This window comes from Capra hircus, chromosome 5 (assembly GCF_001704415.2).
Source record: "Capra hircus breed San Clemente chromosome 5, ASM170441v1, whole genome shotgun sequence".
Classification (NCBI taxonomy): Eukaryota; Metazoa; Chordata; class Mammalia; order Artiodactyla; family Bovidae; genus Capra; species Capra hircus.
Window position 1 is genome coordinate 76,005,256 of NC_030812.1, and position 26,763 is coordinate 76,032,018.

General features: G+C 41.6%; 1 protein-coding gene across 1 annotated transcript in view; it reads right to left on the bottom strand.

Annotated features, from left to right (window-relative positions):
- FGD4 (FYVE, RhoGEF and PH domain containing 4) overlaps positions 1-22,081 on the bottom strand; it is a 236,577-nt gene extending 214,496 nt beyond the window's left edge. Inside the window, exon 1 of the mRNA XM_018048323.1 lies at positions 21,692-22,081. Coding sequence (XP_017903812.1) covers positions 21,692-21,968 — 277 coding nt within the window. The 5' untranslated portion in view covers positions 21,969-22,081. The remainder of the gene's footprint in view (positions 1-21,691) is intronic.

Below are 26,763 nucleotides of genomic sequence, written 5' to 3' on the forward strand. Positions count from 1 at the left end.
CTCAGCCTCCTTAGTGCTTCTGCCTATCCCTGGTTCATGCTACTGCAAAACCAACATGGAAATGCTAAAACTTGCTGGAATGAGAAGAGAAGCAAATGAAAAAGCAAGGCCAGGGAGATAAAGGCTGGGAACGTTCATCTCCCTCGTAGATTACCTGCTGTTCCCTCCCATGGTGTTCAGCACCCCAGAGACTGAATTCAAGAGAACCAGCTAATTTAAGGCACCAGGTACAAATCAGGCAACTTGCAAGTGCTCTTCCCTTCAACCAGCACTTGGCATTCTACTAGAATCATATGGCTTGCCAAGAACTCTAGAAGTTTCTATAATGTGGAGCTATTAATAAAACAATGTATACTTCCTTGTGAGTCACAGAAATCCTTTTCAGCATTTAAAGTGGCAATATGGACAATGTGAAAAAGTAGAAAACACAGGCAGTTCTCTTCTCTACTCAACAACAAAAAAGTGAGACCAGAAGATATCCAAAATAACCAACCAGAAATGATGGTAACTGGATGCTCTGCATCAGTTCAGTTCAGTTCAGTCACTCAGTCCTGTCTGACCCTCTGTGACCCCATGGACTGCAGCACGCCAGGCCACCCTGTCCATCACCAACTCCCGGAGTTTACTAAAACTCATGTCCATTGAGTCAATGGTGCCATTCAACCATCTCATCTTCTGTCATCCCTTTCTCCTTCTACCTTCAATCTTTCTCAGCATCAGGGTCTTTTCTAATAAGTCAGTTCTTCCCATCAGGTGGCCAAAGTAATGGTGTTCAGCTTCGGCATCTGTCCTGAATATTCTTTGCAAGGACTGATTCATTGGAAGGACTTCCAATGAACTGACTGGTTGGATCTCCTTGCAGTCCAAGGAACTCTCAAGAGTCTTCTCCACACCACCATTCAAAAGCATCAATTATTTGGCGCTCAGCATTCTTTATAGTCCAACTCTCACATCCTTACATGACTATGGGAAAAACCATAGCTTTGACTTCACGGACCTTTGTTGGCAAAGCAATATCTCTGCTTTTTAACATGCTGTCTAGGTTGGTCATAACTTTCCTTCCAAGGAGTAAGCGTCGTTTAATTTCATGGTTGCAGTCATCACCTACAGTGATTTTGGAGTCCCTTTCCAAAATAAAGTCAACCACTGTTTCCACTGTTTCCCCACATATATACCATGAAGTGATGGCACCAGACTGTAATTTTCTGAATGTTGAGTTTTAAGCCAGTTTTTTCACTCTCGTCTTTCACTTTCATCAAGAGGCTCTTTAGTTCTTCTTTGCTTTCTGCCATAAGGGTAGTATCATCTGTATATCTGAGGTTATTGATATTTCTCCCGGCAATCTTGATTCCAGCTTGTGCTTTATCTAGCCCAGTGTTTCTCATGATGTACTCTGCATATAAGTTAAATAAGCAGGGTGACAATATACAGCCTTGATGTACTCCTTTTCCAATTTGGAACCAGCCTGTTGTTCCATGTCCAGTTCTAACTGCTGCTTCCTAACCTGCATACAGATTTCTCAAGAGGCAAGTCAGGTAGTCTGGTATTCCCATCTCTTTAAGAATTTTCCACAGCTTGTTGTGATCCACACAGTCAAAGGCTTTGGTATAGTCAATAAAGCAGAAGTAGATGTTTTCCTGGAACTCTTGCTTTTTCGATGATTCAACGGATGTTGGCAATTTGATCTCTGGTTCCTCTGCATTTTCTAAATCCCACTTGAACATACGGAAGTTCACGGTTCATGTACTGTTGAAGCCTAGTTTGAAGACTGTTCTGCATAGCTAAAATAACTAACAATGCATTTGGTTCATACTTAAAGTTCCCATCTAACTTAAATGCATTTACACTAAACCAGCGGTTCTCAAATTGGGGCAATTTTGGCTCTCAAGGGATATTTGGCTATGTCTAGAGCTACTGGTATTTAGTTAATAGAGGGTAGGATGCTGCTAAACATCCCATAACACACAGGACAGCCCCCCGAAAATGAAGAATTATCGAGCCCAGAATGTTAATAGTGGTGACTTGAGAAATCCAGCACTAACCAAATACCTTATTGATGGTCATCTTAAACATCATAAACATTATCAATAAAGAAAATTCTGTTAACCACATTCATTTGTTAAATAAATTTTTAAGACCCTTTAATTAAACAGTTTCTTTAGATCTCAGAAAGAGCTAAGAACTGGGCCCACTGGAAACCAAAGAAGAAAAGAGATGCCTGGCTGTGATATTAATGGTCAGAATGCTATCTCTAATTATTTTACATTACATGTGTATATGAATTACACTATATGCATATATGTATACTATACTGGTATATGAAACTATAGTTGAAAAATATTTCAGTTGAAATTTCTAGGAAATTAAATACTAACTCGTTTTCTACAATGCTGAATATTATTCAACATTTTTGATGAAAAGGATATATTTATGACTATCCTTTACTGAAATAATGGGTGGTATTGAAAGCTATTTCAACTCTTGATACCAGACTGTCAGACAATTTCCACTGTCATGTCTAAAACCACACTCCTGTAGCCACTTCCCATCACATCAACTGCCATCCCTTTTCTCTTTAGTGGCATTTTATTTGCCATGCATAAACAGTGAAAAAATTAAAATCAAGTTCATTAAAGAATTTGCTGAGTGAAGGCTAACATGAATGAAGTACAGAGCTTTCCACATTATTTTAAGAGCAGATACTCTTTCCTTTTCCAAGGTGGGCTGATGTCCTAGAAGTTAATACTGTTACGTCAGCAATGACCTATGAAAGCACAGTTTTAAAAGATACTCTATTTCCAAACCATTTCTATGAAGCAAGTAAGAATTTAATGTTTTCTAAGATGTGAAGAAACAGTTCAAGAACACATTCCTACCGGCCATAACAGAGAGCAATAAAATTGTGAAAAATAATTTTCACAGTAACAAAAGGTATATACCTGCTATATACATATATGTGATATTTAGGATGACAGAGTGAAATAATGTGTGATAGCAGGATTGTGCACCTAGAAAAGATATTTCACTTTAGCTGAAAATGAAAAGGCACTGGTCAGATAGAAAATATGCAAAAGGGTAATGGGTAATTCATATGACATATTAATGCAATTTCTCTTTGAAAGATGTTAGAAGCAAATAAAGGCATCTGCTGGGCTTCCCTGGTGGCTCAGTGGTAAAGAATCCACATGCCAATGCAGGAGACATAAGTTCAATCCCTGGTACTTCTTAACCCCCTCAACAGCTTATTCCCTGGAGAAGGAAATGACAACCCACTCCAGTGTACTTACCCACTCCATGGACAGAGGAGCCTGGAAGACTACAGACCACGTGGACACAAAAGAGTCAGACAAAACATAGCAACTTAACGACAACAACAACAACAAAGGCATCTGTGAATATGAAACCTGTTGATTCTACGCCACATCGCTTCCACAAGTGAAAATGATCAATGTGAAAACAATGCGCAGTTGTAGATGTGACTGGTGAAGGAAGTAAAGTCCAATGCTGTAAAACACAATACTGCATAGGAACCTCGAATGCTAGGGCCATGAATCAAGGTAAATTGGAACTGGTCAAACAGGAGATGACGAGTAGAATATCGACATTTTAGCAATCAGTGAACTAAAATGGACCAGAATGGCCAAATATAATTCAGATTATCTACTACTTGGACAAGAATCCCTTAGAAGAAATGGAGTAGTCCTTATAGTCAACCAAAGAGTATGAAATGCAATACTTGACTGCAATAGCAAAAACAACAGAATGATCTCTATTCATTTCCAAGGCAAACCATTCAACATCACAGCAATCCAAGTCTATGTATGCCCCAACCACTAATGTCAAAGAACCTAAAGTTGAACAGTTCTATGATGACCTACAAGACTTTCTAGAACTAACACCAAAAAAGATGTCCTTTTCATCAGAGGGGACTGGAATGTAAAAGTAGGAAGTCAAGACTTACCTGGAGTAACAGGCAAGTTTGACCTTGCAGTACAAAATGAAGCAGAGCAAAGGCTAATAGAATTTTTCCAAGAAAACACACTGGTCATAGCAAACATCCTCTTCCAACAACACAAGAGACGACTCAACACATGGACATTACCAGATGGTCAATATGGAAATCAGACTGATTATATATTTGCAGCCAAAGATGGAAAAGCTCTATGCAATAAGCAAAAACAAGACCGGGAGCTGATTGTGGCTCAGATCATGAATTCCTTATTGCAAAATTCAGACTTAAATTGAAGAAAGTAGGGAAAACCAGGAGACCATTCAAGTGTGACCTAAATCAAATCCCTTACGAATATACAGTAGAAATGAGAAATAGATTCAAGGGATTAGATCTGATGATAGACAAGAGTGCCTGAAAACTATGGATGGATGTTCATACATTGTACAGGAGGCAGTGATCAAAACCATCCCCAAGAAAAAGAAATGCAAAAAGGCAAAATGGTTGTCTGAGGAGGCCTTATAAATAGCCAAGAAAAGAAGAAAAGTGAAAGGCACGGAGAAAAGGAAAGATATACCCATCTGAAGGTAGAGTTCCAAAGAATAGCAAGAAGAGATAAGAAAGCCTTCGTCAGAGCTCAATGCAAACAAATAAAGAAAAACAATACAATGAAAAAGACTAGAGATCTCTTCAAGAAAATTAGAGATACCAAGCAAACATTTCATACAAAATGGGCACAATAAAGGACAGAAACGGTATGGATCTAAAAAGCAGAAGATATTAAGAAGAGGTGGCAAGAATACACAGAACAACTATACAAAAAAAGATATATGACCTAGACAACCACGATGATGTGATCACGCACCTAGGGCCAGACATCCTGGAATGAGAAGTCAAGTGTGCCTTGGGAAGCATCACTACAAACAAAGCTAGTGGAGGTGATGGAATTCTAGTTGAGCTATATCAAATCCTAAAAGATGATGCTCTGAAAGTGCTGCACTCAATATGCCAGCACATTTGGAAAACTCAGCAGTGGCCACAGGACTGGAAAAGGCCAGTTTTCATTCCAATCCCAAAGAAAGGCAATGCCAAAGAATGTTCAAAATACCACACAATTACATTCATCTCATACACTAGCAAAGTAACGCTCAAAATTCTCCAAGCTCGGCTTCAACAGTATGTGAACCAAGAACCTCTAGATGTTTAAGCTGGATTTAGAAAAGGCAGAGAAACCAGAGATCAAATTGCCAATATCCAGTGGATCATAGAAAAAGCAAGAGAATTCCAGAAGAATATCTACTTCTGCTTCACTGACTACACCAAAGCCTTTGACTGTGCGGATCACAACAAACTGAAAAATTCTTAAAGAAATTGGAATACTAGACTACTTTATCTGCCTTCTGAAAATCTGTATGCAGGTCAAGAAGTAACAGAACCGGACATGAAACAATGGACTGGTTCCAAATTGGGAAAGAGTACATCAAGGCTGTATATTGTCACACTGTATATTTAACTTATATTCAGAGTACATCATGCGAAATGCCGGACTGGATGAACAGAAGCTGGAATCAAGATTGCCGGGAGAGATATCAATAACTTCAGATATGCAGATAACACCACCTTTATGGCAGAACGTGAAGAGGAACTAAACAGCCTCTTTTTGAAAGTGAAAGAGGAGAGTGAAAAAGCTGGCTTAAAACTCAACATTCAAAAAACAAAGATCATGGTATCTGGTCCCATCACTTCATGGGAAATAGATGGGGAAACAATGGAAACAGTGACAGACTTTATTTTCTTGGGCTCCAAAATCACTGCAGATGATGACTGCAGCCATGAAATTAAAAGATGCTTGCTCCTTGGAAGAAAAGCTATGACCAACCTAGACAGCATATTCAAAAGCAGAGACATTACTTTGCCACCAAACATCCATCTAGTCAAAGCTTGGTTTTTCCGGTAGTCATGTATGGATGTGAGATGTGGACTATAAAAAAAGCTGAGCACCGAAGAACTGATGCTTTCTAACTGTGGTACTAGAGAAGACTCTTAAGAGTCCCTTGCACAGCCAGGAGATCAAACCAGTCAATCTTAAAGGAAATCAGTCCTGAATATTCATCGAAAGGACTGGTGCTGAAGTTGAATTCCAATACTTTGGACACCTGATCCGAAGAATTGACTCACTGGAAAAGACCCTGATGCTGGGAAAGATTGAAGGCAAGAGAAGAAGGGGATGACAGAGGATAACATGGTTGGATGGCATCACCGACTTAATGGGCATGAGTCTGAACAAGCTCCAGCAGTTGGTGATAGACAGGGAAGCCTGGTGTGCTGAGATTCACGGGGTCGCAAAAAGTCAGACACAACTGAGCAGCTGAACTGAACTGAAACGAGTAGAGGAGTGGGCCTTCCAATTTTAAATATGGTGACCAGGGAATAGCCTCAATGAGAAGGTGTATTTAAGTAAAAATGTGAAGTAGATGAATTCAATACATTTAAACACTGAAAGTAAGACTTCAACTGACTAAAATTTCCTGTTAGTCGAGACTTTCAGGTCTACAATAAAAAGTTGTGTTATTTAACACAAGAACAAAGGGAAAATATTAAAAGAAAAAAATTAATAAAGGAAAATTATTCTTTTTTAACCTATTCTGAGAGTGGCAGTTTCTGACTAAAGGAAAATAAGCAGACATAAGCTACTAAATTTTTCTCAATGTCCATAAAAAAGTCTATTTTCTGAGTGAAACACTATAGCATTTGAAGGAACTAACTGTAAGGAACTAGCTTTGAGACCCAAACTAAGGAGTGAGACTAAAAATCCCTTTTCCAGATTAAAAACATATATTGCAGTGACCCAGGAATTTATGCCAGAAATGAACAATTAACAAAAGACATGTAGGAATGACTGTTCTGAAATATGGCATTTAGTGTATCAGTTATAGATGGAAGTTTACAGAAATGAACCACCATCAAGACCATGAGGAAGAGAAGCACTGGCCCCATCCCTGCCAGCTGGCTCATCAGAGGCCTTCAGACATTGTTTGATGACAGCTGCCACTGAAAGTGGAGAAGGCAATGGCAGCCCACTCCAGTACTCTCGCCTGGAAAATCCCACGGACAGAGGAGCCTGGTAGGCTGGAGTCCATGGGGTCGCTAAGAGTCGGACATGACTGAGCAACTTCACTTTCACTTTTCACTTTCATGCATTGGAGAAGGAAATGGCAACCCACTCCAGTGTTCTTGCCTGGAGTATCCCAGGGATGGGGGTGCCTGGTGGGCTGCCGTCTATGGGGTCACACAGAGTCGGACACGACTGAAGTGACTTAGCAGCAGCAGCAGCCACTGAAGGTGAGGGTTATGTGAATATCTTTTAATTTTCTATTTCTTTTTTCTATCTCCCCAATGCTCACAATGTGGTTAAGGCAAATCTCCCAGGTTAACAAAAATATACAAGTCAGTCATTCAGTGCCAAAACTCAGAAATGGGCATTAATTCTCCATGAAAATGAGCTTATACTGGGCACCACGCTGACTTTAGAACAATGACTGCCATCATTGGCAGTTTCCTCTCTGCTTCCTCCTGAATCCTTCTCTTCCCTTCTTTTCACAGTTTTCATAACCAGTGGCCTGAGTTTACTGCTTTCTGTAAAAGGACAATAAGGGCCTCTAATTAGCACCCTAGTCAGTTCCCTAGTTCTTCTATGGGAGACAGCCTCTCTCAGTATAACTACTCACGTCCAAGTTTTTATTACACCAAGATGTTTAAAGAGTGAAAAGAGCTATGCATAATTTTCTTAATTAAAAAAACTAAAGTGGTTTGCTAATACATACCAACAGGATCATGGTATTGATATATTAATACCACATACATACACCTGTATATGTATATTGTATTCATATGTATTATGTTAAGATATACATGCTATATTATTCTATACTTTCTATTATACAGCCACTCATTATAGCCTTTTTAAATGGGGTAAAAGAAGAGAAGGGCAGTTTTGCCTCTTTTTTTTTCAGAACACCTCAAATTTAATAGGATTCTTGAAAATTAACACTATTTACATAATTTCAAAGTTCAGTATGTAACCATCACCTTGCTAATGAGATGTAAGAGAAAGCAGTGGAGGCCTGAATTAGGCAAGTATTCCCAAGAGGTCTGGTTGCACAGCAAAGACCAGAAAGCTATGCTTTGTTTCCATCTTCAGAATTGTTTCTAAGTTTCTCCTTTTCCTTGATAGGTCTTTTTTTCCCCTTCCTCATTTGCTATAGTTGACCAGTTGCCCTTTTTAAGACTCTGGATAAACTGGATAAAAATATCAGAAACAGTGTCTTTCCCATTACTAAAGATCAATAATTAGTATCCTTATATTTAGAGATATTAAAAAACTGGCAATAAGAAATTTATGGAGGTAGGAAAGTACAGTGGTTAAGAGCTGGAGTTTAAATCTTAGCTCCGTAATAGTGAGAAATAACAAGCAAAGACAAAAAAGGCTGCTTAAGGAGAGGATACAAGGAACTGGAAATGACAGATGTAAGGTAATGAAACTATTGACAACGTAACAAAGCATTCTGAGGCCTTTTAGTGGAGGAGCAACCCAGGGCCTACAAACTCTTGTGCCAAGACATATCACAGTATCAGAAAGGATGCCAGGAATAATCAGAACTGTTACACTAAAAGGGACATCTAGTCCATGAAACCTCAAAGAGAACAAAGTATACTATTCCCATGCCTTTCCTAATGATACACTCCTGCACAAAATCAGTACATATTCTTGATAAAAGAGTACATGAATGGTGTAGATGCAGAAGGACAGCTAAGATCAGTGACAGAATATTTTAGTGTGCAAGCTGGGATTACTGGTCAGAAAAGGTTACATCTGACATTCTGTCTACGCTACAGGCACCAAGACGTCTTGCCTCTCTTTGAATATTTTCATAGGGAATTCACAACCATCAAAGGAAATCAATTCCGTATTCTGTCAGCATTGTCAGAAAATTCATATGTTGAAGCAAGATATGATGTGCTGCTTTGGGGTTCTTCTGTTGAACCAATATTTACTGACCCCTTGAGTTGACTTTGAGGAGCAATGGCAATGAATGACTCAATTTAGGGACTGGTGGGCCAGGCACAGGAAATAGAAGGAGAAATTTAGTCAAGAAGTTGAGGTGGCTGGCAGGAATTAATTCAGAAGGATTTTTTTTCTAGGAGGGTAGAAAAAAATACTCAGGAAAAGGGGAAATCTGGGTCTTACTCCGATGGGCTCTTTGCAACCCCATGGTGTGTACCCTGCCAGGTTCCTCCACCCATGGGATTTTCCAGGCAAGAATACTGGAGTGGGTTCCATTTCCTTCTCCAGGAGATCTTCCCAACCCAGGGATAAAACCCAGGTCTCCCTGACTGCTGGCAGACTCTTTACTGTCTGAGCCACCAGGGAAGCCCTGGGGCCACGCTCAATAAATCTTTAATCCAATCTTCTGTTGATGGTGGGACTGTGTTCCCTCCCTGTAGTTCGGCCTCATTATGGCAGAGGTAATGGCAACCTCCTTCAAAAGGACTTATGCCAGGGCTGTTGTATTCCATGCCCTTGAACTCACAGCAGGCCAATGTCGACCCATGCCTACACTGGAGACTCCTGGACACTCACAGGCAAGTCTGGCTTAGTTTCTTGTGGGGTTACTGTTCCTTTCTTCTGGGTCCTGATGCACAAGGGTCTGTTTCCCCAGTCCTGTGGAAGTTCTGTAATCAAATCCCACTGGCCTTCAAAGTCAAATTCTCTGGATGTTCTCAGCCCCTTTGCCAGATCACCAGGTTGGGAAATCTCTTGTGGGCCCTAGAACTTTCACAGCAGTGCAGGAACTTCTCTGGTATAACTGTTTGCCAGTTTGTGGGTTGTCTGCTCAGTGGCTCTATGGTGGGGCTCACACGCGATGCCTCCCAGGTCTGTTGCTGTGAGAGCCCTGTCCCTGTCACAGGCCACTGCTGACCTGTACCTCAGTAGGAGACACTCAAACACTCAAAGGCAGGTCTGGCTCAGTCTCTTGTGGGGCCCCTGGGTCCTGGTGTGCACAAGGTTTTGTTTGAGCCCTCAGAGCATCTCTGGCGGGCGTGAGGTTTGATTCTAAACGTGATTTCAGCCCTCCTACTGTCCTGTTGCCCTTGGATGTGGGGTATCTTTTTTTGGTGGGATCCAACATTCTCCTGTCAATGGTTGTTTAATGGTTAACTGCAATTTTAGAGTTCTCACAGGAGAAGAGGAGAGCATATCCTTCTATTCTGCCACTTGGAAAACTCAGCAGTGGACACAAGACCGGAAAAGGTCAGTTTTCATTCCAATCCCAAAGAAAGGCAATGCCAAAGAATGTTCAAACTACCACACAACTGCCCTCATCTCACACGCCAGCAAAGTAATGCTCAAAATTCTCCAAGATAGGCTTCAACGGTATGTGAACCGAGAAACTCCAGATGTTCAACCTGGATTTAGAAAAGCTTTAAAAAAGGGTTTAAAAAAGGCAGATATCAAATTGCCAATATCTGTTGGATCACAGAAAAAGCAAGAGAGCTACAGAAAAACATTTACTTCTGCTTCATTGACTATGCTAAAGCTTTTGACTGTGTGGATCACAACAAGCTGTGGAAAATTCTTCAAGAGATGGGAATACCAGACCACCTTACCTGCCTCCTGAGAAATCTGTATTCAGGTCAAGAAGCAAGAGTTAGAACTGGACATGGAACAATGGACTAGTTCCAAATAGCGAAAGGAGTACATCAAGGCTGTATATTGTCACCCTGCTTGTTTAACTTATATTCAGAGTACATCATGTGAAATGCTGGGCTGGATGAAGCACAAGCTGGAATCAAGATTGCCGGGAGAAGTATCAATAACCTCAGATACGCGGATAACACAACCCTTATGGCAGAAAGTGAAGAGGAATTAAACAGCCTCTTGATGAAAGTGAAAGAGAGTGAAAAGGCTGGTTTAAAACCCAACATTTAAAAAACGAAGATCATGGCATCCAGCATCATGTCACTTCATGACAAATAGAAAGGAAAAAGTGGAAACAGTGAGAGACTTTATTTTGGGGGGGTCCAAAATCACTGCAGATGGTGACTGCAGCTATGAAATTAAGATGCTTACTCCTTGGAAGAAAAGCTATGACAAACCTAGACATCATATTGAAAAACAGAGGCATCACTTCACCGACAAAGGTCCATACAGTCAAAGCTATGGTTTTTCCAGTAGTCATGTACAGATGTGAGAGATGGAAATAAAGAAGGCTGAGCACCAAAGAATTGATGCTTTCAAACTGTGGTGCTGGAGAAGACTCTTGAGAGTCCCTTGGACAGCAAGGAGATCAAACCAGTCAATCCTAAAGGAATTCAACCTTGAACATTCACTGGAAGGACTGATGCTGAAGCTCCAAGATTTTGGCCACCTGATGTGAAGAGCTGACTCACTGGAAAAGACCTTGATGCTGGAAAGATTGAGGGTAAGAAGAGAAGAGGTGGCAGAGGATGAGATGGTTGGATAGCATCATAGACTTAATGGACACGAGTTTGAGCAAACTCCGGGAGAGGGTGAAGGAAACGGAAGCCTGGCGTGTTGCACTTCGTGGGGCCGTAAAGAGGTGGACTGGACTTAGCAACTGAATAAGAACAAAGGGGAGCAGAAGGCTAAGCAGGAAGTGGATAAAGAGGGTGGGAAGATATGTGCCTAGAAGAGCTTACTTACATTTGGGGCAGTAACTTGTACTCTATAGGTACAAGTGTAAACAACCAATCACATCCAGGGAGACAGTGCTAGATCAGATACACATAAAATGCAAAAAGAAACCCAGACTGAGGATAGATTTGTGTTAATCCCAACAAAAATACCAAAGAATTTATTATTTGAACATTTCCCAAGCACTGTTCTAAGCCCTTAAAAAAACTGTTTTATTCTTCCAACAACTCCATGATGTAGGTAATATACGTTACTACCATTTTATAGATTAGGAAACTGATTCAAAAAGAATTCCAAATCACCCAGTTAATTAACAGAGAAGAATCCAAACCCGGTCAATTTAACTCCAGAGCCCACAGTCTTTTAAACCACTATAGTGTCTTCTTCTCACCTTGATTTCTAGGCCCTAACACAACTGGCTGTCCAGAGTAAACACTGAAATACTTCTTGAAGAGCCAAAAGATCCAGCTTTAGTGGGATCTTAAGAGGCAAAATTTCTAATGAAGGATATATGGATCTGAAAAGAGAACACAGAAATACTAATACATTAAATGGCTTATGGGTCTGAATGGAAACCTGTGGGTAGATTCATTTTTCCAACTTGCTATGGCTTTCCAGCTTGCGTCAGCAGGAAGGTGCTCCAATCAGCATGAGCCAGCACACAGGCTCACGGGTGACTTCAAAGGCACAAGTCAGATGTGTAGTCTTCCACAAAGTGTGGATGAAACACAGTCAAAAATGTGCCTTCCTCTGTAATATGACCACTCTGATCTCTGCTCTTATACCTAACATGACCTTATACCCTGGTGTTTATTATATATCATTTCCCCCCTTCTAGGATGGAAATTTGTCTAGGAAACTTGTCTAGGAATTTGTCTAGGTCAAGGCATTTGTCTTATTCATCTCTGGATTCCCAATACCACTTATCAATACTGGTACATCATCAATCTGACAGCATTAAGAGAGCATGTTTTAGGGGAAAAAAAATATTTCATTAGTCAATATTCTACAGAGGAAGTAAAGATGACTTTAAAAGCTGTCATTTTCTACAAATGGCTTTTAGTAATTAATTTTAATTAAATTTGTCCATAACTTGAGAACCTCCCACACATAAAACACTGCACTTGAAATTATAATAACCCCTAAGAAAGTGAAGAGGAACTAAAAAGCCTCTTGATGAAAGTCAAAGTGGAGAGTGAAAAAGTTGGCTTAAAGCTCAACATTCAGAAAACAAAGATCATGGCATCTGGTCCCATCACTACATGGGAAATAGATGGGGAAACAGTGGAAACAGTGTCAGACTTTATTTTGGGGGGCTCCAAAGTCACTGCAGATGGTGACTGGAGCCATGAAATTAAAAGACGCTTACTCTTTGGAAGGAAAGTTATGACCAACCTAGACAGCATATTGAAAAGCAGAGATATTACTTTGCCAACAAAGGTCTGTCTAGTCAAGACTATGGTTTTTCCAGTGGTCATGTATGGATGTGAGAGTTGGACTGTGAAGAAGGCTGAGCACCAAAGAATTGATGCTTTTGAACTGTGGTGTTGGAGAAGACTCTTGAGAGTCCCTTGGACTGCAAGGAGATCCAACCAGTCCATCCTAAAGGAGATCAGTCCTGGGTGTTCTTTGGAAGGAATGATGCCAAAGCTGAAACTCCAGTACTTTGGTCACCTCATGCAAAGAGTTGACTCACTGGAAAATACCCTGATGCTGGGAGGGATTGGGGGCAGGAGGAGGAGGGGACAACCGAGGATGAGATGGCTGGATGGCATCACTGACTTGATGGATGTGAGTCTGAGTGAACTCCGGGAGTTGGTGACAGACAGGAAGGCCTGGCATGCTGCAATTCATGGGGTCGCAGAGTCGGACAGGACTGAGCGACTGAACTGAACTGATTCTTCAGTTGAGGTATCATATAATTTATGTGGTTCTACACCCTGACTTTTTGGCCTCCTAAATGTACTCATTGACATTACGTTTTAAAAGTAAAATAATATATGGTACAGTCATAGCACTTTTAAAGGCTACTATTTACACATGGCCTAACACAAAATCCTGCCAGAGGCCCCAGAGAATAAACCAGCCTTGCAGAGCAGGCTGGATACTTCTCTGCAGCAAGGATTCACTGGGACTCAGTGCAGTCCCCAGAATGGAAGCAGCTCCCTGGTGTCTGCAGATGCTGCAGTTGGTGAAGTTGACAGCTTAATTTCAGTGAACAGGTATGTGTGTGAGTCAGGCACAGCGACTGGGTTTCTGTGCACTCTATTCCTGCATAAGTGAGGCAATAATATAAAGTTGATTATGGGCTCTCAGAGTACTTGCTGGTGCTAATTCCACTCACTATTAACTTGCACTCCAAGGACAGGTTAATTCTAGATGATACTCTACAATGACAAATTTATTTCTGAAAACATGCACATTCACAACTCCTAAAGTGTGTGCCTAATGCATGACTATTCTGGGTTTAATAAGATTAAACATTTGCATGAATTTCAAAAGGTCCATCTCTATACCGAAAGATTACTGGTAAAGGTTTAACCAACCAGTCATTAAAGTGATCAGTTTTGAATATAGAGTATTCCATTATAAACATCAATAACAGACAGCTAGGAGCCATAGAAAGCTTTTGACTATGGGAAGAATATGACCAATACCCAGATTAAAAAGAATTAATTGGGGGCTGGGGGCACTAATGTAAAATGGATAGCTGGTGAGAGAAACAGCCTGAAATAAGACAAAGGCCACCATCACGACATGGAGACTCAATAACAACTGGTGGCTGACTGCATGGCAAGTAGATAAGAGGAAAGAGTAGACTTAAAATAAACTTTGAAGCCTGGAAAAGCCAGGTTAATAATACCTCTAAGAAAGTCAGGAGGAGGGTCTAGACTGCAGCAGAAAAAGGAGTTGAAGTTTGGTGCCCTCAGGACATTTACATTTATTCAGCCAGGGTGCTTCAGTGGTAAAGAATCAGCCTGCTAAGCAGGAGATGTGGGTTCCATCCCTGGGTCAGGAAGATGCCCTGGAGAAGGAAAAGGTAACCCACTCCAGTATTCTTGCCTGGAGAATCCCATGGACGGAGGAGCCTGGTGGGCTACAGTCCACGGGGTCGCAAGAGTGGAACAAGACTTAGTGATTAAACAGCAAAAACACAGATTAAGAAAAACAAGCCCAGGGGGTGGATGACACCACCAAAGAATAGAGGAGGCAGGAAATAATGGGAAGGAGAAAATGGGAATGCTGGAAGAGAGAAAGGACAAAAATGAGCTAGTCAAAGGAATAAACTTGTAGATCCAGTGAAGTACGAAAATCAAGACCAAGAAAAGAGATTTAAATAGAAGCAAATAGGAATCCCCTGGTAGTTCACTGGTGAGGACTAGGTACTTTCAACTGCTGAGGGCATAGATTCAATCCCTGGTCAGGGAACTAAGATCCCACAAGCTGCAAGGTGTAGCCAAATTAATTAACTAATTTTAGGAACAAGAAGAAGAAATAATGACTCTTTGATCCATGGACTACAGAATGGATGCTGTGTTAGCAGGCATGAATACAACATAAACATCTCCATCAGAGCTCTTGAGTGGCCAGGTGCACTGTCAATGAGCAGTAACATTTTGAAAGGAATCTTTTTTTCTGAGAAGTAGGGCTTAAAATATTCAGTAAATCATGGTTGTAAATGGATGTTCTGTCATCCAGGCTTTCTTGTTCTATTTCTAAAGCCCAGACTGAGTACATATGGTATAATTCTAAAGAGTTATAGGATTTTCCAAATGGTAAATGAGCAATGGCTTCAACTTCAAGTAACCAGGTGGATTAGCCCCTACCAAGAGGGTCAGCCTGTCCTTCGAAGATTTGAAGCCAGGCACTGCCTTCTCTCTAGCTATGAGAGCATTAGATGGCATCTTCCTCCGATGAAGGCTGTTTCACCTACACTGACAATCTGTTGTTTAGTGTAACCACCCTCATTAATTATCTGAGATAGATCTTCTGGGTAAGTTGCTGCAGTTTCCAAGTCATCCTTCCTATTTCACCTTGTCCTTTTATGTTATGAAGATGACTTCTTTTTTTAAACATCATGAACCAACCTCTGCTTGCTTTCAACTTTTCTTGTACCGTTTCCTCACCTCTCTTGGCCTTAACAGAATTAAGGAGAGTTAGGCCCTTGCTCCGGAGAAGGCAATGGCACCCCACTCCAGTACTCTTGCCTGGAAAATCCCATGGACGGAGGAGCCTGGAAGGCTGCAGTCCATGGGGTCATGAAGAGTCAGACAGGACTGAGCGACTTCACTTTCACTTTTCACTTTCATGCATTGGAGAAGGAAATGGCAACCCACTCCAGTGTTCTTGCCTGGAGAAACCCAGGGATGGGGGGGCCTGATGGACTGCCGTCTATGGGGTCACACAGAGTCAGACACGACCGAAGTGACTTAGCAGCAGCAGGGTTATTAAATGGCTAAATTTCAGTATTGTGTATCAGGAAATAGGGAAGCCCATGGAGAGGGACAGACAGGGGAAAGCCCAGTTGGTGAAGCAGTTAGAACACATGCATTTATAGTCTTTATGGATGAGGTTCGTGGTGCCCCAAAACAATTACAACAGTAACATCAAATATTTCACTGTTCACAAATCACCATAACAAATATAATAATAATGAAAATGTTTGAAACATCACAAAAATTATCAAAATGTGACACAGAGACACAAGGTGAGCAATGCTGTAGGGAAAAAAGTGCCAAAAGACTTGACACAGGGTTGCCACAAACCTTCAATTTGTGGGGGAAAAAAAGAAAAAATACACAGTATTTTTGAAATACAATAAAGCAAAGTACGCCTATAAAACCCTAACTATTTTAAGACCAAATCCACATGCCCAAGAAGCACAGAAGTAACGGCCTTGAGCCAATCTCTAATTCCTACCCCAACAGGTCCAGGTTGTCTTCTCTGTTACCAGTTAGATCCATGACCCTAAGTTTTTCTCAGCAGAGGAAAGGAATGCAAGCAAAAACATAACTATGGATTAAAACTCTCTCAACATTCCTAGGTTCACAAGCTTACCTGGCTACTCACTGAAAGACGACTGACTACTCTTTAAACTGCTCTTGGCCTTCCAAGAAATAAGAAAACTCTTCCCGGTTCCTATTTCTCTGAAGGACTTTTCTTATTTCAACGTCACTCTTAAGCAGCTTCTAAGAATAACTGATAAGATCACCATTACCACTTTATTATAAACCTTTAGATAGTTTGCTTAGATCATTGTTTCAAATATAATATGCACTTGTTATTGCTACAAACAACATTAACCCTAACATATGTGAAACACAGTACTTGCACTGCACTTTGCCTCTGAAGCCTGAGAAAGCTTAAGAACTAGTATTATAAGTATGTATTATGAGCATGTGAGTACTGGAATCAGAGAGACCTGGTTCAAATTCTCTCTCAGAAGATTAGACTGGTTGCAGAGTGCTGAAACTTGGTTTTTCCTTTCCTCTAAAATGATAATACCATCTATCTTGCAGTGCTGTCATAAAAATAAGTAAAACACAAACAGTCCTGGTTCACAACCAGCATTCAATAAAAACAGTTACTCTTACTGTTTTGTTTAGGCCCTAACTCATGTCCAACTCTTGTGCAACGCCATGGACTGTAGCCTGCCAGGCTCTTCTGTCCATGGATTTTCCTAGGCAAGAATACTGGAGTGCATTGCCATTTCCTTCTCCAGAGGACCTGTCTGACCCAGGGAGGGAACCTGTGTCTCCTGCATTGAATGCAGATTCTTTACTGCTGAGCCACCTGAGAAGCCTACAATTACTCTTACCGCTATAACCTGAATCATCATCCCTCCTTCTTCAACAAAGGTAAAATTAGTCCTCTAAAAGTGCACAGGATATTGGAGTATGCGTTGAAAAAAGACCCCTGGGTTGGGAAGATGCCCTGGAGAAAGAAACAGGCTACCCACTCCAGTATTCTGGCCTGGAGAAATTCATGGACTCTATAGTCCATGAGCCACTTTCACTTTCGGGAAAAATCTGCCTTCCATCCTAACAAGGGTGAGAAATGGAAAAATGAAATCTACTTATAGGAAGTCTGCACATCAAATAGTGTGGAAAGCCCTTGACCACAAAGGACCCAGATGCTGAATAAATTACAACAGATATGCTTTAAAATGCATTGCTGAAATCATAAGAAAACAAAGGAGATTCCTAAGGACAAGAGTAAAAAAGAAAAACTAAATAAATAAATAAGCCTAAACCTAGGTGGTAGAACCTAGAGCCCAGGAACTTCCGCCCTGGCAGTATAGGACATGAGTCTTGAGCTTGTGAAACTCGAAAGGGACTGAACCTGGAACCCACACTGAAGGAATTACACCTTGGTAAAAAGAACGGCCTAGGGCTTCCCTGATAGCTCAGCTGGTAAAGGATCCGCCTGCAATGCAGGAGACCCTGGTTCGATTCTGGAGTCGGGAAGATCCCCTGGAGAAGGGATAGGCTACCCACTCCAGTATTCCTGGGCTTCCCTGGTGGCTCAGCTGGTAAAGAATCTGCCACAATGCAGGAGACCTGACTTCGATCCCTGGGTTGGGAAGATCCCCTGGAGAAGGGAACAGGCTACATACACCATTATTCTGGCCATGACAGTCTATGGGGTTGCAAAGAGTCAGACAAGACTGAGTCACTTTCACTTTCAGGAAAAAATCTGCCTTCCATCCAAGAGAAGTCTGTAAACCTACACCAAACCTAAGTGGAAAAATTAATGACAACAATGCTGATCTTCCCTCAGCAAACCTGAGCTAAATTTCGAAGAAATGCTTGGCTAATCAAAGTGGCCATGGTTGGAAGTAGAAGCAAATATATTTTCTACAGAAAATCATCTTCAATAAAGATTCTTCAAGATTCTCATAAAACTAAGGAATAACTGAGAAGATAAGCTACCTTCAATGATATTCAATAGATACACTCTCCCTCAACCCCAAGGGCTTTGGATATTCAGACTATGGAAAAGAAACAAGGGAAAACAGAAAAAAAGCTGGACCAAAAACAAAAACACATGCACACACACAAAATAAGAAAATTTTCATTCTGCTGTGTGCATAAAATATACCTTAAATATAGGTTTTTACCATAATGGAATTACATGCTTTATGTGAAGTGTGGTAAGAACACTGCCTTTAATGCCAGGCATACCTGAATCTGCAACTAGCTAAACAAGTACTAGTTTAAGATTCCCAGCAAGTTTAGTAAAACTTTCTGGGCTTTAATTTCTTTAGCTGGAAAATGAACATAATACTCCCTATCTACTAAAATTGTTGTGAAATAAATTCGCACACATACATACTTACATGTGTGTCACAAACCACAGTTCTTGGTACAGAAAATGCACTCAATAAATAGTATGAACATCACAGGAGAAGGATTTTCATTCATCCAACAAGTAATTACAGTGTCTCTTACGTGCCAGTCCCAGCGCCAGACTTTTTGGGAAACAGATAATGACTCCTTGCTATGTGCTGTATTGCTGGTTTGTGTCAGATATTCATCAATATAAGCTTACTTTATCCTTCCACAATCTTAAAAAGTTCTGTTATCTCCACTGTCCAGATGACGAAACTGAGAAATTAAGAAACTTGATTCAATTCATACAACTGACAGTGTAAGGACTTGAAATTGGGTGCTATATGACCCCAAAGCCTATGTCTTAATTTAATTACCTCACCTGGATGAGGACATCCCCATTCAGATATATATGGAGGATGCAGTTGGTAGACTGTCTTCTTTTTCTTTTTTAGGAAAAAGCAGAGAACTCTAAAAATAATGGCTTTCACAATCATAGAATATAACATAACATCATTAAACTGAATTCTCTACATTCTTGACCTTTCAGTTTTTGTTCCTTCTTCAACAGAGAAAGTAACATTTCAATTCTAAGGAACATCTACTACATATGCAATGGGTCTAAATGTTGTAGTTTTCATTTATAAATACTTTTCTAGGTATTACAGAGTAAATTGGCATTTCTTGGAAATTTAAACATGGTTTACTTTTTGATGAGGGGAGGATCTTACTTATATAATGATAACAGATAAAACTTAACAGGGAGGCAGATAAGACTCAAAAAAGGAAGCAACTTCTAAAATGTTTTCATCTCACCAAACTGAATAGTTTCAGACTACTTTGTAAAATATTAGATCACTCTCCAACAGATACTACAGATTACACTATGGTAAAGACAAACAATTATTCCATACAGTAATTAATTTTCAATCTTGAAAATAATGGCAACAAAAACTTTTGAGTTCTTTTAAACAATACTGAGACAACCTAACAGATCTAGAAAAGTTATTGCAGGTTCTCCACCTCAATTTAAAAAAAAAGTGTTCTGGATTTTCTCCTAAGGAAAAAAGAGAATAGAAAAGAAGAAAGGACTCTTCTAAAGGCACAGCTGCCTTGTAGAAATGGTTTACAGACTGCTCACTCCTACTTCTAGGAGAGAAATTCATCCTCTGTTCACCGACTCAGAGTTTGAAACTAAGCATGTGATTTTAAGTAACAGTAATTTTAAATAATAATGATGTAAAGAAACTGGATCCCTTTACCCTCAAACTAAAAACTGCTGATGATTAAGAAAATCAAGTAGCTCAAACAATTTAAAAATTGATAAATAAATAACTCCAAAACAAAGTAATGAACTTTCACTTAAAATGGAAGAAAATCCTCTTCTATTCATTTTAGAGTGACTCACAGCTAAATCTGGAGGAGATTTTTAGAGATTATTTCACCAGTCTTCACTTTAAAGATAAGGAAATTGAGAGCTAGAGCACTGTGATTCAATTACCCATCCCCTGGAGAAGGGAAAGGCTACCCACTCCAGTATTGCGGCCTGGAGAATTCCATGGATTGCATATGTATAATCCATGGGGTCGCAAAGAGTCGGACACGACTGAGCGACTTTCACTTATATTTTTTCTCACATCATTATTTCTTCCCTTATCTAATGTAGCTATAAATTTGTAAGTCATCATCCATCATGTTTTTCTGCCCTGTGAATACTACAGCTTCAAGGCAAGGACAGAGAAAAATTTTTAAGTTCCGATACTTCACATTTAAACCATCATAACAGCTTTGCTTAATAAGAATAAAATGAGTGTAAGTGAATAAAAGAATTATTATTTCCGCCACTCAAATAAGGTTTCTGCCTCATAACTGGTCTACATACAAGCCATCTCTGGTTTTTGCACAATAGGAGCGCAAAACCGGGGGCAGGGACTTTAAAGAAAAGTTTCGCAATTCAAGAGAAAAATCCCTGGTGTGCCCTACATAGTTTCAAGCCTGCCTAGAGAGAACAGAATGCCTTTAAAAAAAGAAGGAGAAAAATTCTGGGCTGGAATAGGTCAGTTTCAGGATTTCTTCCAAGACTAACAGTCAATGAGAATTCAGAACTCAAAATACCGCATTACTGATCATCTTAATTAAACAACACAAAAACACAATAAAATTCAAGTTCTTGAAAGTAAGAATATGCTTCCTTCTGAGAGACCTGCAGTTTTTCACACTCAAGCGTCTTTTTCAAAAGGGAAAACTGGAGCACTCGGGATTGCTCGTCCGAAGTCACTCAAACACGAGTCTACGGGACCAGGGTGGATCTAGCCTGCCGCATTCATTGTATTAATCCTTCATATGGTCTGCCCGAAGCAATTCAGCGAAAAAACTTAAACCTCAGTATGTAGAAAACGGTTCTTATTAATTCCTAACCAAACTTTTTTTTTTTTTTAATGTTATCCTTTACTTCTGGAATTCCCTAGTAAGTGACCTCCAGGACAGGTAGTTCGGTGCCAGGCGCGCTCCCGCCTAGGACCTTTGGGGGAAGGGACACAATTCGCTAAGTGGCTGGGCTGACCGGCGCGGGCCCCCGGGAAACTCTCGGCGCCGGCTCCCAAGGCTGCTGCGGACCCGACGCACCTGCCGGGCAAAGGCGGTCCCTCACCTGCGACAACGCCCCCGCCCACCCTTACCTCGCGAGACGCTTACCTGGGGCGTCTGCCGAGGCCTGGCCCCTGGACGTGGCCGACTCGGCCCAAGCCAGGTGCGACGAGGGCCGACTCCAGGGCCGCGGGGTCCCGAGCGCCAGGTAGGAGGGGTTGGACTTCCGCCGAATCGCCACCCGCCTGAAGTTGTAGTCGCCCTCGCCGCTCATCTGGCCGCTTTCATTCGCGGCTCGGCGCCCGCTCCCGCCCTCATCCAGCCGCGAGCGCGCGCTCGGCGGGCACCTGAGGGGAGACCTGACCCAGGGGGGCGTCGCTTCCATGACAGACTCTGTGCGACTCGACAGGGGCAACTTCTGCTTCGAGTCGTCTGCAAGTGTCTCCGCGTCCCTTCCTCCCAGGACGCGCAAGGCCGCGCAGCGAGTTTGGCTCCGATTCCCTGTGCGGCAGCCGCCACGCCCGAGTCTCTGCGGCTAGCGCTCTCACCTGACGCCGCCGCGAGAGCGGCGGGTTCTGGCTACCGCCACCCCCTGCTCTCTGGACCAATCACCGGCAGACCCCCGAGAGCGCCGAGAGCTCGGCCTGTGAGCGCCACTGCTGCTGCCGCCTCCTCGTCTCTCCCGGGCAGTAGCCCAGGACGCGCGGTGCCGCCGGGAGCGTCCCGGGCAGCTCCGCCCTCCCTCTCCCCCGCCCCCTCCCGCTTCCTTCTCCCCTCCCCCGCCACTGGCCGACTGGAGCCGAGGGGGCACTCACCTGCCGACGCAAACCTGGAGTGCTCCGAAGGTCAGCCGCGCTCACCGGTGGGGCACACGCACTGGGCTCCGGAAGAAAGAAGAGATCATAACAGCTACTCTGAACTCTGTAAAGGGCCTGCCATCCTCGCAGACGCGTAAGACAAGGGTCACACGTGTGTCTCAAGACGCTACTGAGCCCTTGATAATGATCTTACTTATGTTGTAGAGCTACCCAGTGAGGTAAGTATTTCAGATAAGGAAACCAAGATGCGGAACTTATACTGGGTCACTTAGTACTGCACGGCTAGAATGCTTACCTGAGGCTCTGCCCCAAAGTCTGGCCTTATCTCACTCAACCAAAAAATCTTGCCGGGAGCATCGAGACAGAGAAAGGTGAAAAGGTGCGTGAAAGTAAAAGAAAAGGTGGCGCTGACGATCGGCAGGTTTCCTGAAGAACATCAGCCCCTCCATCACCACAAACACTTTTGGGGCTTCGTTAGTAATGCTCTTCAGATTCCTTTAATTTGTCGAGTCATTTTTTAGAAGCGTCAGCTAAATAGTAAATTGAATTTTTTTTCCCATTGGTTTGCTTACCTGCATTTTATTTTATTTTATTTTTATTTTTATTTTTTACCTGCACTTTAGAATTCATTAAAGTGAAGAGGCTAAGTTACAAAACCACAGAGATAGGAGGTGAAAGAGCAGCGTTCCAAGTATCCCAGCTGAAGCAGAAAGAATTCCCCAGCCATCACTCCCACCTTGGAAGTCACCCCACATTTTTCTCGGATGGACCTTCACCCAGGTAACATCTCTTCCATCTCCCTGAAGTATGTCCCATAACCCAGTCCTCCTCAAGAAGCCTTTTAGGAGGCAGTTCAACTGTCTTAGTCTCCTTGGCCATTACTCCAACAAATGTACCCTTTAGAAGAAACTGGGATTCCCTGGTGGCTCAGAAGTTAAAGTGTCTGCCTGTAGTGCCGGAGACCTGGGTCCGATCCCTGGGTCGGGAAGATCCCCTGAAGAAGGAAATGGCAACCCACTCCAGTATTCTTGCCTAGGGAATCCCATGGGTGGAGGAGCCTGGTGGGCTACAGTTCACGGGGTGGCAAAGAGTCGGACACGACTGAGCGACTTCACTTTCACTTTAGAAGAAACTACACGCATAGTTTCTAATGCATCCATTCTGACCTTGTTAAAAGGAGCTTTTGCTCCCTTTGGATTTATTATCCCTGTATCACTGTATTGTAACTATTGTTACTCTTTCTCTGTAATTGTGTTATCTACTACACTACATGATATCAGAAGTGATTTAAACAAGTGCTTTCACATATAAATGAATAATGAAAGAGGTTTTACCTCTGTATGCATAAGTTAACTATAACTTAAATGCAGGTTTTTTGACATAATTTATTTGGTTCAATAAAAAGGCAATGTGGGGTGGAAGCAAAAAAAAAAAAAAAAAAGAAGGTGGTATTGCAATCAATAATACCATACTGGAGAAGGCAATGGCAACCCACTCCAGTACTCTTGCCTAGAAAATCCCATGGACGGAGGAGCCTGGTAGGCTGCAGTCCATGTGGTCGCGATGAGTCAGACACAACTGAGCGACTTCACTTTCAGTTTTCACTTTCATGCATTGGAGAAGGAAATGGCAACCCACTCCAGTGTTCTTGCCTGGAGAATCCCAAGGACGAGGGAGCCTGGTGGGCTGTCGTCTTTGAGATCGCACGGAGTCGGACACGACTGAAGTGACTTAGCAGCAGCAACAGCAGCAACCTACTTCAGAGCGACCTATTTTTAAGTGAGAAGATGATGGCAATCTTCTCTTTTAAAGAACTGGCTGTTGATGAAAAGTTCCCCGCCAGGTGCCTCCCTGCTACTATTCAGTATCGGCACTTACTCTTTCTGTGGAGAACTGCAGTAAACATACCTATATGGGGCAAAAAGATATCTTATCAGACATATGTAAGGCAGCAGTTTAATGCTTCCTCATTTGGATATTTTGACTTGTCTACATTATACATATTTCTATTTCTTGGCTCAAGTTGTTCACATTACATATTAGTTTACAACAGTGGATGTCGTATTTTCAGGCATTCAAACATCATCTGACATTTCCTCTAAATGTTACGATGCTTATTATTTTCTGATAGAAACCATTTCTAAAGGACTTTGCATTTGATGACTATATTTTTGCAACATTAAATAAATAAGAGGTCAACAGAACTTTATTTGATCTCAAGTTATTATAGGCTAGAATAGAACAAAAATTTTGAAAATCATTATAAATGATGATCTAGTCCTTAGGTACTATTTTATTTGCTTATATAGCCAACAGAAAGTTCGATAGTAATTCATTACCACATGTTGAGTGAGAACTATGCTGGGTCCTGAAATACAGAGATGTATGCAATACATAGTTGCTTATACTCCACGTCGCCATGACTGAGACACTGCTGAATGCTGACTAAATCATGTATCTTTCCTTAGGCACACTAAGAGACTGATTTGAATCTTCCCTTACAGTTAGGTGGAGCCACCTAACTAAATTCTTCAAAACGTTTTGTGGGCAAAAGTAATGTGTGTCACCTTCAGGCCTGACTTTAGCACACTGGACATCTTCTCCAACTGCCCCCTAGAATGCAAAGTGGCCAGTGGGGAAACCTGAGCCCTTAACCATGGTGGAGCCACTGTATGGAGAGGAGCTGGCAGCCCAGAATCACCCGTTTGCTGTGAATTAACACAAAATCAGACTAGCAAAATGCATAAGAAGACTAAACTAATTCACGTTCCTTAAATATTATCTTTATATGTTCTAGTGTAGCAAAAATTATGTATATATTATGTCTCAATTCTAATTAAAATGTTTTAAACAAACATTCAATTTAATTTTAACATAACCAGTCTCAGATTGGTCTAGTCCCTAATAAATAAGATAAAACCAAAAAGGAACACTCAAGAAAAAAAAAATGAATCAATAAGCAATTTCAGCTGTTGGCAGAACATCACTTCCAAAACTAGAATTTAAGAGAAATCAACACTTTATAGCAGATTCACTCATTTTAATCTCACTCAGTTCAATTCAGTTCAATTCAGCCACTCAGTCATGTCCGACTCTTTGCGACCCCATGAATCACAGCACACCAGCCTCCCTGTCCCTCACCAACTCCTGGAGTTCACTCAAACTCATGTCCATCGAGTTGGTGATGCCATCCAGCCATCTCATCCTCTGTCGTCCCCTTCTCCTCCTGCCCCCCAATCCCTCCCAGCATCAGGGTCTTTTCCAATGAGTCAACTCTTTGCATGAGGTGGCCAAAGTATTGGAGTTTCAGTTTCAGCATCAGTCCTTCCAGTGAACATGCAGGACTGATCTCCTTTAGGATGGAGTGGTTGGATCTCCTTGCAGTCCAAGGGACTCTCAAGAGTCTTCTCCAACACCACAATTCAAAAGCATCAATTCTTTGGTGCTCAGCCTTCTTCACAGGCCAACTCTCACGTCCATACATGACTACAGGAAAAACCATAGCCTTGACTAGACAGACCTTTGTTGGCAAAGTAATATCTCTGCTTTTCAATGTACTATCTAGGTTGGTCATAACTTTCCTTCCGAGGAGTAAGCGTCTTTTAATTTCATGGCTGCAGTCACCATCTGCAGTGATTTTGGAGCCCCAAAAAATGAAGTCTTGCACTGTTTCCACTGTTTCTCCATCTATTTCCCATGAAGTGATGGGACCAGATGCCATGATCTTTGTTTTCTGAATGTTGAGCTTTAAGCCAACTTTTTCGCTCTCCTCTTTTACTTTCATCAAGAGGCTTTTTAGTTCCTCTTCACTTTCTGCCATAAGGACGGTGTCATCTGCATATCTGAGGTGATTGTTATTTCTCCCAGCAATCTTGTGCTTTTTCCAGCTTGTGCTTTTTCCAGCCCAGCGTTTCTCATGATGTACTCTGCATATAAGCTAAATAAGCAGGGTGACAATATACAGCCTTGACGTACTCCTTTTCCTATTTGGAACCAGTCTGTTGTTCCATGTCCAGTTTTAAATGTTGCTCCCTGACCTGCATACAGGTTTCTCAAGAGGCAGGTCAGGTGGTCTGGTATTCCCATCTCTTTCAGAATTTTCCACAGTTTATGGTGATCCATATAGTCAAAGGCTTTGAAATAATCAATAAGCAGAAATAGATGTTTTTCTGGAACTCTCTTGCTTTCTCCATGATCCAGCGGATGTTGGCAATTTGATCTCTGGTTCCTCTGCCTTTTCTAAAACCAGCTTGAACATCTGGAATTTCACAGTTCACGTATTATAGCTGAAGCCTGGCTTGGAGAATTTTGAGCATTACTTTACTAGCATGTGAGATGAATGCAATCGTGCCATCGTTTGAG